Raw genomic sequence first — 13,345 nt, forward strand, 5'->3', positions numbered from 1 at the left:
CTGTATACAAAGCACCAACAATAAGACATAAGGACTATACAACAGTAATGACACAGGAAACAATGTGCACAAATTGGCTGTAACCCATAGCAACCAGAAAAGATGTCACAAACAAAAGCCACCGTCTGATTGGTTACAGCGCATTTTCTGCACATTGTATTTTATTATTGGATGAGTCCCGTTTGCTCACGCTATCCTCCAATCAGCACTATTAAAAATGTTACAAAATCAATTGCTTCCAGCCCGATATAAATACCGTATAAACCAATTCTTTACCTGAGTTGTTTTCGCTCTGCGCCCATGCATGCTGTTGCTATGACTGAGTTTCAAGTTTGTAGCACCTTCGGAAAGACAATGGGACTTTCTACAGGGAAGAGTGTTATAATTGCTGTACGGCTGAGTCTCCTCGGCCGTAGCGGGAGACGCCTTGTATTGCACGGATTCTGGCGAGTGCGATACCAAGTTCCGACAGTAGACCATGAACTTATTCCTGGGGACACCATTGATGGAGGAATGCTGACTCTTCTGCGGGTACAAGTCTGTTAGAGAGTTGGCACGTTGGGAAGAGCTCAGTTGCATTGTACAGTCGGCTGAGTCGTTCCTAATGGTTTCCTCACAGTCCTTGTCTTCCGCGGAACATAAGATTTCCTCAGTGCTGGTTAAGTGTTCTTGACTCAGGTCTGAGAGGGAGAACTCTAAGCTGTCCTCCCGCCATATGTCCGCAGATTTAGAGCGCTTCTTCTTAAAACTTGCAGTGTCCAACAGAGTTGGCCCGTTCGACAAATACATCGTAGACCGCCCGTTTCCATCTGGGAAATAGGCGGACTCCTCCCCATAGAGTCTACTTTCTTCAGAGTCCTGGATGCTCTGAACGGAGGCCGCGGTGAGGACGGTGCTGCTGTTCAGACTAGGTGTGACGGACGAATCTGTGTGATAGGAGACCGGTCTCATGCCCACGTCTACCCACCCTCGCCCATCGTAGTCATCGAGGTTGGCATCCTGGGAGTAGGGCTCCATGCCATTTTCTGCGAGAGACTGTGGGATGCTGGGAGTGCTGCTGGACCGGTTGCTAACCTCGGAATTCCGGTGGACCGGCTTTCCAGACGAGGCATGTCGAGTGCGGCGAGCAGCTTTGTTGGAGATGCGGAGCGAGCGAGAGGTGTGCTTCCGACCCAAGCTAGGGTGCTCTTTACCGTACAAGGCCTGCTCTGCATTCTGACTTTCAGCGTTTCCCATGATTTCACCGTCTGCAAAAATAAATCAAAATCAATTAGAATTAGTTACATCTTGGATCCCACAAAATAAAATATATTTTTTTTTTACTTTTTGGGGAACTTGTTTCCTAGCACGGCACCCACTACTTTAATTGCGTAGAGGGCTATTCTGCGTTAAAAAATCACATCACATGCCATTTTAGTGGCATGCGATGCAATTTTGTAAGTTAATTTATTCACCGCTTTCATGTCCCCAGGCCATTGCATCACCCGCAAATCGCCACCCGAAGCATGGCAAGCGCAGCGGGCCCCGCAAGGGGCGGCGGAATGTGTCCTCAGACTTTTTCATTATCCCACTATCCACATCAGCGTAGAGTTGATTTTATATAGTGTGACGAGCAACCAAGCGTGGGGAGCGCAGCGAGTCCCGCGAGGGGACGCAGAATACATGTAAAGTAATTTGCGTCCACTCGCGGGGCGCGATGCACGCGACACGCTTCGGGCTTGGTGGCTCGCTGCGCTCGCCACACTATATAAAATCGAATCCACGCCGACGTGGATAGTGGGGTAATGAAAAAGTCAGAGGACGTGTTCCGCCGCCACGCTTCGGGGTGGCGTGTATAGGGAGGGGGTGCGTTAACCTTTTTTTGGCACACACAATCATATTATTGTATACCTAATGTCATGGCATCACACACCCTATCAAATCGCATGAGATCACATGCGACGTCATGCGATATAGTGGGGTACAATGGCCATATTAAAAATTACATTTAAAAAAAAAAAATCGCATGCCGCACATGCGATGCAATTTCCCTACGGTGCCGTACGTAGAAAATCTGGCCGCCGTGCTAGGAAACAAGTACTCTTTTTTGCTTTGCAGATATTTCCTCGACTAATCAAGAATAATAAATCCTCAATCTGTATCATAGAACGTGTATATAAGAAGCCTGCAAAAGTAAAAGCAGAAATGCATTGTGTGATTGTATTATACAAGATGAATAAAAATGGTTTAATTTAAGATTTGCACTAAAAATAATTAAAAGCAGGCATAAAGAAGTGTCCACCACACGCCAAGCAGTATGAGAAGCCTCGCCAAGCGGCGTCCAGTGGTTCGTATAGCCTTTTGCATATATGTGAGTCTTCGTTGCAAAAAGATGCGACTGCTTCACAAAACCGCGCCGATTAATCTATTATGCGTTACTTGTACATCTGTGTGTGACTGTATATGGCTTCCTAGCACATCGAACACAGATTTGGACTCAGGGATACAAGTGTTACATATCAAATGATTGAGAGCAGTCTTGTGAAGCGTTGGTGTTGCATTTCATTGTGACAAAGACGCACGTTGGAGAAAGTCGCGCGTGATGTTTGTGGCAACAGGAACATGTCTTCTACATGATAACAGAATGCGCTTAGCGTGCGCTGCAAAATAAACTAAATGAAGTCAATTCAGTTAAACTGAAATGGGATTAAAGGTCCCGCGAGTGAATGAAACACATTGTTGTTGATTTTCCACATTAAAATGAAAGCAAATGCACAAGGTTCAGACAATCCCGTGTGCATGTCTGAGCAACAAGACAAAGTACACAACACAATATTTAATACACATCACTATAAAAATAGGACATGCGGTAGCAAGAAGCGGACTAAGAATCTTCCCGACGGCGATTGTCACCCATCTTTCTGACTGCCCTTTGCTTCCTCACAATACACCAAGCAAACACAAGGAGGGGTTCAAAGCCAAAATGTCAAGAGGCTACTCGGTCTACTTCACTCTAATGATCTGCCAAGGACGCGGCCACTTCCAGCGCACCGCACAAATTGGCCGGCACAAAGGGACAGACTGAAACACGGGGGGGAAAGTTCTCACAGGGAAAACGGATGGGAAACCCCAGACAAAAGGGAAAAGCAGAATGACCCGCGTGCAAGTCTGCTGATGTTTCCACACAAAAGGAAACTGTAGTGTCCCTGAAGGTAGATTCAATCTTTTAACGGTTCTTCAGAGAAAATCTAGATCTGGATTACAATAAAATACATAAATCGCTGCACCATTGGTGCTCAACATCAAAGTGGCACCCACCACATTCTGTGGGTTATTTGAGGAACTGTAAACATGTATTTTTTTTTTTTTTTTTTAATGATAACTTTATTATTTAAATAAAAACGAATCACTGATCTGATCCTCAGCATTCTGGTTTTCTGGCCTTATAAAATACTACAAACGTCTCAAGGTTTCAAAGTGCATTACATGTCAAAAACTAAAAGTAAAAATGTGGAAGCGGAATACAATATCACTCATTATACACAGGAAGAACAATCACCTCTGGCAGAATGACAGCGGATACGGCATCACTCGGCATATGGCCCCTCAGGTTCTTGGTCATTCATTTCTAGCTGCGGTTGAGAGATTCCTAAAGTGAAACGGAAAAAATGTATATTAAACTCAGCAAAAAATACAATAAAAAGCTGTAATGCACATTAATAAGTTACAATGGAAATAAAAAGAAAATAAATAAGTCTCGACGGAAGGCAGCGAAGTACTTAAAGCCAGGTGTATTTTATTGGGACCAATTTCTATACCACTAATAACCTGCGTATCTGCCCCGTTTCCTCAAGTTAAAGTCTTGCCGGATCGGAGATTTTGTTGCCGAGGTCTATATTGGATTACACAACCGTCTGTGACTAAATGGGTAGGAGGAGGAGGAGGAGGGGGGGGATTTAAAATATGTTGCAAATACATTTGAAAAATTGAATAAAAAGGCAATTGGGTGAATCACAAAAAGACAAAATGGCCGACCACAACCAAAATTTACAAAAATCAGTAAAAGGAGCCAGCAATGCTCAGAAGCGTGGGTCATTCGTGGTACAAACTGCACGCTTCTAGAGGAAAAATGTCTAAAATTAGAGAGGGCCTAGTGCGGTACGGACACGAAAAGGTATAATTTAATGCCAAAGGGTGAGATATGACAGCGAGCAGTACCACTAGCTCGCAGTCATAGCTCGTGGTCAGTATTCAACTAACCCCCTTCACTCGCCGTTTCCACTTCGCTGGTTCTTTTCAGCGTGATGTAAACGGCGAGTGTGGCCGTCAAAATGGTGAGGCTCGCTGCATTGGTGGCAAACCTAGTCATACCGGGGAATCAGATTTCCCCGGAACACAGTATACGGCAAGGGAGTCAGACGGCGAGGATGGCTTGTTTTAGTCGATCCTCGCTGAAAACAAGCCATCCTCGCCGAAGAAACCCCCTCGCCGGTGGAATTGAATACTGCCCATAGATGCCAGTACAGGCCCCAGAGCAGATCCTTTGTGAGGAAGAATCCGTTTTACTCAAATGAAGTATATTAAATAATTCTTAAATGGTGATCAGGTTAATTTAGTCATGTACATTTGTATTTTATGCAAGTTAACCCTTTATGACACATCCCATATTTCCCGATGTATCCTAGTGATAACACCGGTAAAGTAGACAAATGCCCCTAAGTAACCCTAAAAATAACGGTTTGGTTATTAGTACATAAAACATTGTAGCTTTGAATCAGGCTTGGCCAATCTGTGGCTCTCCAGATGTTGTGAAACTACACATCCCAGCATGCCCTGCCACAATTTTAGCATTGCCTTAAAATAAACACTGTAGCAGGGCATGCTGGGACTTGTAGTGTCAAGAAGATCGCAACCCTAGTCAGAAACAGTTATAACTCCTCAACACACAGAGACAGACTTTGAGTCACACAAGACCCCACCCAAATATACCATATTGTTCAACAACAATTTAGAACCTTTGGATCATCACGTGGCGATTTCAGCCACATTCCTGAGCGATCTGACTAGATTGCTTGAAAATGGAGCACGAATCGCTCCGTGTGATGCTGCAACAGGGTATGTAACCAGCAAGGGGTTAATCAGACCACATTTGGCACCCGGCGCTCCCTGGTTGGAAGCAGGACATTTTTGAGGAAACGTTGCATTATACAAAATGACCACAAAATAAAAATAAAAAAAGCCACAGGTTTCAAGTGATGTATGAGGAAGCGCAACTGTGCGATGTACGGAACAGCAGATTGCACGTATAAAAATAGAGCGGTGGTGGGAGGCTGTTCTGACAAGCCTCATCTACCCACAGCGAGCTGCGGCAGGAATAGAAAGGGACACACAATCTGCCAAGTGCTCGGCTCTCTGATAAGTGCACGTGCCCTGCTGCTGCCTCGTGCAAGCCGCAATCAAAGAGAGGGAAAAAGTTAAGGCTGGAAAGTGTTCCGTCATCACCCTACGGAGCAGAGATTCGCTGGAGGCACGGCTGGGAGTCCTCCGGGTGTAGGCCTTGGGGGGAAATAAGCCATGTAGCTGGGTTACAGGCCGAGCCACAAACAGGTTTAATTTTCACATAGGGAAAAACCTGGGCGCAACATTTCTTCACTTGCGTCTTGGAGCTGTGGGATACTCGCTTATGTTCTTCTATGTAAACTCACTGGGCAATAATAATCATCGTCACCATAACAATACTACAGCAGCCTAAGCACCAGAGTTGAGCAACTTCGGTTATCAGCTGCAATTATACAATTATGAAGGAGCAAGAACATGCTATTTTCTGCCCAGAACAGCAGGTTTCCATGGAAACGGAAGTAAAAGAAATGATCAGCTTATTACGACTTCTTAAATAAAGTTTCGTCATGAGCAGGTGCAGTATTGCAGAAGTGGTAGATGGCAAAGAAAAAAAACAAATGAAAGAAGGAAAAGGAACTGCGTATCGGCAGATTAAGGGCCTGATATCGAGGCTGCGTATTATCGCTGCGTAGCGAACCGGTAAACGCTGCCCGGCAGAATCCCCTCTGTAACATGCGAGGAGATGTGTTCGTTGACACATCCCCCTCGCATGCGACCGAACAGGGGAGAAATCAGTCGATGACCGCACACCATCGAATGAGGTTTCTCCCCTTTAGTAATAAAAGTCCGTCTAGGCTGACTTCTCTACCAGCCGCTATTCACCGAATTTGGGGCGGGCGTTCACCAACACAACCCCTCGCATGTGGTTTCAAGGGGGAAGAATCATTCGATATTTGCTCCACATCGAATGATTTTTTCAGCCTTACTTTTCAGATGGCTGCTGTCATCCAAATTCAGGGCAGGCGCTAAAGTCATGTGATGTCTCCCGCCCCAAGCGGGCATTATTAGACGTTATTAGCAAGGGAACGCCCAGTGGTTTATTGTGCACTCACATAAAACGCTGCCGCAACCTGTCCGCCGCTTACTGAGCGGTTGGCTCCCGGGCATACGCAACCCCCGATCATCGGGGAAGGGCCGGATTCGGATACAAACGATTGGCTCTGAATCAGCGCAATGGTTCTCTGAGCGTCGACAGTGGAGAATGTGCTACATAGTGTTCTGCATTACCGTAGTAAGGACACAATGTGGAGAGGGTGCGAAGTAGGGTGTGGATCATTGGGTAGACAGCAACTAGGTCAACATGACGGAAGGTCAACAGGGTCATTAGGTCGACATGAGGAATGTCGACAGTCAAAAGGTCGACATGTTTCTCACTTTTTTGTTCCGAATGTCAACACAGTCAACATGGACACTGAAACGTAGCACCGCACCCCCTCGCATGACTCGCTATAATCGCCATGCTTCGGGCGCACTATTTTATTCTCCCACCACGCCCTAGTGGATGGTAGGGCATGAAATACCGCCTGTCGGCACATGTCGGCTAAAAAAAAAAAAAGTGAAAAACACCATGTCCACCTTTTGACTTTCAACCTTCTCCATGGCAACCAAATGACTCTGTTGACCTAACCCATGTCGCCTTGCGGTCATGCCGACCTAGTGACCATATCCCGTGAAGTAGAGCAGTCTCTCCATGCAGCTGCAGCCCTGCCTATATACACCTGATATTACATCATCTAGCACAATATACAGGTTTAAACATTTCTGTTTAGGGCATAACACTGTTGGTGTTTACAGTAAATCTGCCTGAAGCGGAGAATAAATGGCACGCACACATCTAGAGACTCATTTCAGTCTGCAATAAACGCAGGCGGATGTCTAATAACTTTTATATCAATAGTAATTACTTCTAAAGCAACATGGTGGCATTAAATGCAGAGAGACTACTGACGTCTGCTACAGGGTATCCCCCACAACAGCAGGTATACGAGCTGGGGGAGGGGCTAGCTGCAGGAACGACTCCCAGATACAGAGTGAGAATCAGGTGGCCTATTGCACAGTTATACAATGTTGTTTCAGAGGCCATTCCAAACACATCATTAACCAAGATTAAAGTGTGGCTTCAAGTACTTGTAAACTCAAATTAATCAGGGGAGGAGGACACAGAAGCACTCAGCAATTTGTTACTCACCTCCTGAAAACCTCATGACTGAACGGGACGCCGCACCTTCCGCAGAGTGCCCGTAAAGTGCCCTACTTGCTGTGCCCTGTTGGCCATGACCCAGAGAGTGCATTGCCTCCAATTGGAAGCTGCATCATGACAATGCACCAAGCCACACCTGCTCCGTAGTTCACGACTACCTGGCCCGGAACGGCGTTGCAATGCTTCCCCAGCCCCCCTACAGTCCCCATCTGTCCCTGGTGGACGTATTACCGTATCCTCGAGTGAAGACAGCCCTGAAAGGACACTGCCACGGAACCATAGCAGAGGTCAAAGCAGCTTGAAGAACGTTCCAGAAAAGAACTTCCAGGGCGCCTTCCAAGCGTGGACAGAAGTGTGTCGACGCACAAGGGTCTTATTTTGAGTAATTTTTTATGGTTTATAGCGATATCGTCAATAATTTTTTTTTTGCCTAATTTGGTCTCATTACTTTGTATACAAACCCTGTATATTAATGTATTACGATATTTATATTGTATACACATATTACACAGCACTTTACAAAGAATATTTATTCATCTGCATCAGTGCAGTTTACAATCTAAATACCAGTATCCGGATTATAGACAAGGTCGTAACGCCCCGGATGGACATTGACAACAGGTGGACATGACGTTTTTTAGTTTTTCTCTTAACTCTTTATGAATTATTATCCAAGTAGACTACGATTGGGATGTAGAGATGGCCACTGTCCGATGATTCAAAATCATTGATTGTTTATGGCTGGTGTAATATAGTTTTGCCATCCATGGGGGAGGCCAGATGGTTTCCTTCCACCAATGGTAAGCATAAGCAAATTTTTTTTTTCTCTACCAAGGGGCCGGAACACGGAGCCCCGCTCCCAGGTTCTGATTGGCCCATGGCCATTCAGTCAGAGAATATGAATTAATAGGTAAAACTTTCAAGGGTCATCTACTGCATAGTAAACCACCATCGATGGCCAGTTGCAACCATCGCTGGGGCAATGGCAACTATGGCAATCCCTAGTAAAGCGTGCCGAGCCCAGGTAAAGATGAGTGAGGGACCATTCCCGAAGCAAGGCGAGCCTAGCAAGCCATGCCAAGGTAGGGGCTACACTAAAGCATGCTGGTATTTGTAGTTCAACAACAGCTGGAGTGCCAGAGGTTCCACATCCCTGACCTAGTGCATGTCGACAGACTGTAAACCTGTCCAGCCACACTCCAAAGTTCCAGCAAGGTCATTTCATTTTTGGTCAAAATCCAATTTACTCACCAGCAGGTGCTGTAGTGTGGGAGAAACCACAAGCGCTCTGAGAAAATATACAATCTCCACACAGATTTAGCCCCAGGGGGAATCTTTCCAAAGGCCTCAATTCTGTAAGACCGTAATGCCAACCATGCTATGTGTCGAGGCTGATGTCCTACTTCTGTCATGTTCCAAAAGGACAATTTATTAACACCAGCCAGTCACAATAACCGAACATAACAGTAACGTCAGCACCGGCGACTGCACGTGTCCAAAATGTGCAACACTTGTAGTCCTCAGTTGGACGCCATCTAGTTCCTGCCGGGGTGCAAAACACTTCTATTCTCCCCGCAGAGGTTAAGACCAGCGCTAGCCTTGTACTATACGGGATATGAAATGCACGTCACGGAGTCTTTCAGATGACCGGACAATACACAGGAAATCTTACATAACAAATCTTGCTCAAGCTGCATTTCCAAACAGTGTGCACCGTCTACAATTATAAGTAATTGGCAGAGTTACATCAGCGCGAGTCACTGTTATTGGCATCTTAATATTAGGTACTGACAAAATGCATCACATGAAATGAAATTAATTGAAGTCAATTATACTTCAACCCTCATTGTCTGTTGTATGTGCCATTACCGCCACTGTATACATCATTAATGCGCTGTGGTTCTTTTAATGGGGCCTGGGGCACGATATAAAGAAAGACAAGGCAGCTGTGGGGACCAATAGGAATCTCAGTCAGGGATAGCAGAACACACAGGATCAGACACACACACACACAGGTGCAAATCGTACAGGGAAAGGGGGTGGTAGGTTAGGGGAGTCTGTTACACTCAGTGATGGCCCATCTGAGTGACTATACCACTACTGTGCCCCATTAATACGAGATGCGGTCATTTGGTCTACAGCATGCATGTCCAATGTTGGCCCTCCAGATGTTGTGAAACTGCACATCCTAGCATGCTTTGCCACAGTTTTGCCATTATAGAATGCTAAAACTGTGGCAAAGCATGCTAGGATGTGTAGTTTCACAACATCTGGAGGGCCAACGTTGGACATGCCTGGTTTACAGCATGATGGTAGACAGTCATTAGGTCGACACTGGAAAAGGTCGACAAGTCATTAGTTCGACAGGTCGTTAGTTCGAAAGTGTCTAGGTCGACATGGGGATTGTCACTGTTTTTTGAGCCGACATGTGCAGACAGCCGGTATTTCATGCGCTACCATCCACTGTGGTGGGAGAATAAAATAGTGTGCCGAGCGCAGCGAGCGACGCAAGGGGATGCGGTGCACTTTAAACTGTGTCCATGTCGACTGTGTTGATATTCAGGTAAAAAAAAAAACAGTGAAAAACCCCAAGTCGACCTTTTGGCTGTGGACATAATGACCTGTCGAACTAACAACCTTTCGACCTTTTCCCATGACAACCTAGACCCATGTCGACCTAATGGTTTTCGACCATCATGCTGTAGACCAAGTAACCCCAACCCCTTAATACAGTTATTCAGTTCTGGCTTTTCATTCTTCGTGGCTCCAAACTTCAGTTTTGATATTGTCAGCAGCATGTTGGACAAGTGTCCTAAGCACTCAGCAGACAACTCTCCAACCCAAAACCACCAGAGCTGACATTGGGCCAGATGTATCAAGCTTCAAAAAGGGATAACGTGGAAAGTGATAAACCACCAGCCAATCAGCTCCTACCTGTCCTTTTTCAATCCCAGCCTATAACATGGCAGTTGGGAGCTGATTGGCCGTCTGTTATCACTCTCTGCTTTATCACTTTTGAAGTTTCATACATCAAATGCATTGTCCTATTGGGTTACCAAACTACTGCAGTGGTTCCAAAACGGAGTCCCCTCAAGGCACCTCAACAAGTCCAGGTGTTAACGATATCCCCGCATAGGAACAGGTGACAAAGTTAGTAACTGACCATCTGTGCACATTCTACCATCCACATACAGGCCCTTATTCTGGTCCATTCGCAGCAGGGCTGCGTTCACACGGGGACTGATGGGACCGGATGTCAGCTTCCCGCCCATTTCCTTCCCAGCATGCACGCATATGTAAGAGTACACTTAACAGATGCGTGCACCTTCCACATCTTTCGATAGTCCGTGACCATCGAAAGATGTGGGTGGATCCCGCTGACCTGCGCATGGATGTTACTGTGTAACATTCACTCGCAGGGCCTGAGCGCGAATCGCGCTTGCGAATGGGTGGCGCCAGCCAAACCATTCGCATGGGGGGGGGATTTGGTGAACTTGCAAGGCTGAGAATTTGCGAATCAACCAAATTAACCCCCACAGATTGTTGACATGACTGATGACTTAAAATAAAAACATAAAATGGATTTTTTTTTAAACGGGGGTTCTATGAGAGAACAAAGACCAACCAAAACTGAAATGATCACATGACATTATAAAAGGTCTTTGTTACAGTAGTTTGTGGGCCCTGACAATCGCACTTTCCGCTCTCTCCTAACCTGACAACAAAGAACGTGGGGAGGGGGGAGGAAGGAGTTAAACAGGAGAATACTGTAATTAGGTGAGCAATCAAATAATAAGCAGCAGCTTGTAATTCGGAAGCAGCGGGGCGCTATTCAGAAGCCAATCTTTGATCCTACAGAGGTCCGCATATTGGCAAGCGCCGGGCACAGTGTGAAGTGGTTACAGTTTGTGTTAACTTAAGGCTGTTAAAGGAATTAAACCGCTCGGGGCTGGTTCAAAAGGTTCCGCTGGGAGGACGCAACAGTGAACAATGCAGAAGGGGCAGCTGACTTTACCCAGTGTGCTGATTAATGGGACAAATGCAAATAGAGAACAATATCCACTAGGAAAAAGGAGAAGGCACCAGGAATGCAGCGCAGAGGTCAATGCTTTAGAAAATGAAGCCAGGAGGAAAATAAAAATGAATCATTTTTTCCGGTTGCAAATTGCAAGAAAACTGTATAAAACCTGCCAGCGTGAAAAGAGGAAGGGAAATAATTAATAAGAACGCAAACCTTCTGTACAATGTGTTTCAGGACATAGCTGTGATTAACACGAGCGCAGCTATTAACCATACAGCACCAGCATATATCTCTTTACTTTTCACAAAATATCTCCCATCTCGACCACTCCGCTCTGCACAAGATCTGTGTCTCTCTTCTGCACGGATCACTAGCTCCCACTCACTGTTACAGGACTTTCATCGGGCTGCTCCCATCCTATGGAATTCCCTTCCACGCACACTAAAGGTCCATACACACTGGGCGACTATGCCCAGCGTGTATGGACAGCGATGATGCATGGGGAAAGCATCTCAGTGCATACACACTGAGCGGCTTTCCCCCTGCCCGGCGCCGACGGAGGGGGGGGGGGAGGACGGCGTTGCATAGCGCAGTGCTATGCAAAGCCGTCCTGAAAGCCGCCCATCTGCTGGTATAACCAGCAGATGAACGGCTTTCCCGGCGATGTTGCGGGAGCGTGCAGCAGCGCTCATCGCCGGGCCATACACACTGGGCGGCTTTGAGCTGAAAGCCGCTCAAACCTGCTGTTTTGAGCGATTTTCAGCTCAAAGTCGCCCAGTGTGTACGGGCCTTAAGACTCTCCACTAGTCTCCAAACTTTCAAGCGTTACCTGAAAACTCACCTCTTCAGGCAAGCCTATCATATCTTATGCATTATATAGCTTCCCTTCTCAACCTGCAACTTGGTGGGACTTCTATGCTATTACTGGTGCCTGTCCCTGTGTTTCCCTCCTATATCCCTATAGATTGTAAGCTTGCAGCAGGGCCTCCTACCTCCAAGTCTGTCTGTTGGGTACTTGTGGAGTATCACGGCTCCCATCGTATGCCATATGTAGTGGCATACGATGGCATACGATGCAATGCGATGTTTTACCGATTTTTGAGCATTTTTGCTCAAAAATCGTATGCCATCGCATGACATCGTATGCCATATGTAGTGGCATACGATGGCATACGATGCGATATGATGTTTTACAGATTTTTGAGCATTTTAGCTCAAAAATCGTATGCAATCGCATCGGATGCCATACGATGGCATCCGATGCGATGCGATGGCACCCGATTTTGCACAGAAATGCATCAGAATGCATTGAAATGTGTATTAAAGTAGTGAAATGCCCCTAAATGCCATTTTTCATAGTGCACCACCCCCACTATCAACGTCAACCCGAAGCGTGGCGAGCGCAGCGAGCCCGCGAGGGGTGGCGGTACGCGTCCTACGACCTTTTCATACCCCCACTATCCACGTCGGCGTGGAGTTGAGAATAGAATAGTGTGGCGAGCGCAGCGAGCCACCGAGCCCGAAGCGTGGCGAGCGCAGCGAGCCCCGCGCGGGGACGCGGATACCTGTGAAGCCCGCGAGGGGACGCGTATAGCTGTGATGGTATCCGCGTCCTCTCGTGGGGCTCGCTGCGCTCGCCACGCTTCGGGCTCGGTGGCTCGCTGCGCTCGCCACACTATTCTATTCTCAACTCCACGCCGACGTGGATAGTGGGGGTATGAAAAGGTCGTAGGACGCGTACCGCC

The 13,345-nt window shown here is 46.6% G+C and overlaps 1 protein-coding gene across 4 annotated transcripts in view; it reads right to left on the minus strand.

Moving 5' to 3' along the window:
* The window catches only part of TIAM1 (TIAM Rac1 associated GEF 1), a 244,461-nt gene that overhangs the window by 122,730 nt on the left and 108,386 nt on the right, over positions 1-13,345 (minus strand). For all 4 annotated transcript variants that reach the window (XM_083171844.1, XM_083171841.1, XM_083171842.1 and 1 more), the window contains 2 exons: positions 3,539-3,628; positions 277-1,247 (listed from right to left, as the gene is read on the minus strand). In XM_083171844.1, coding sequence (XP_083027970.1) covers positions 277-1,236 — 960 coding nt within the window. In that variant the 5' untranslated portion in view covers positions 1,237-1,247; positions 3,539-3,628. The remainder of the gene's footprint in view (positions 1-276; positions 1,248-3,538; positions 3,629-13,345) is intronic.

The sequence above is a fragment of the Crinia signifera genome, chromosome 2 (genome assembly GCF_055691185.1).
Source record: "Crinia signifera chromosome 2, ASM5569118v1, whole genome shotgun sequence".
Taxonomy (NCBI): domain Eukaryota; kingdom Metazoa; phylum Chordata; class Amphibia; order Anura; family Myobatrachidae; genus Crinia; species Crinia signifera.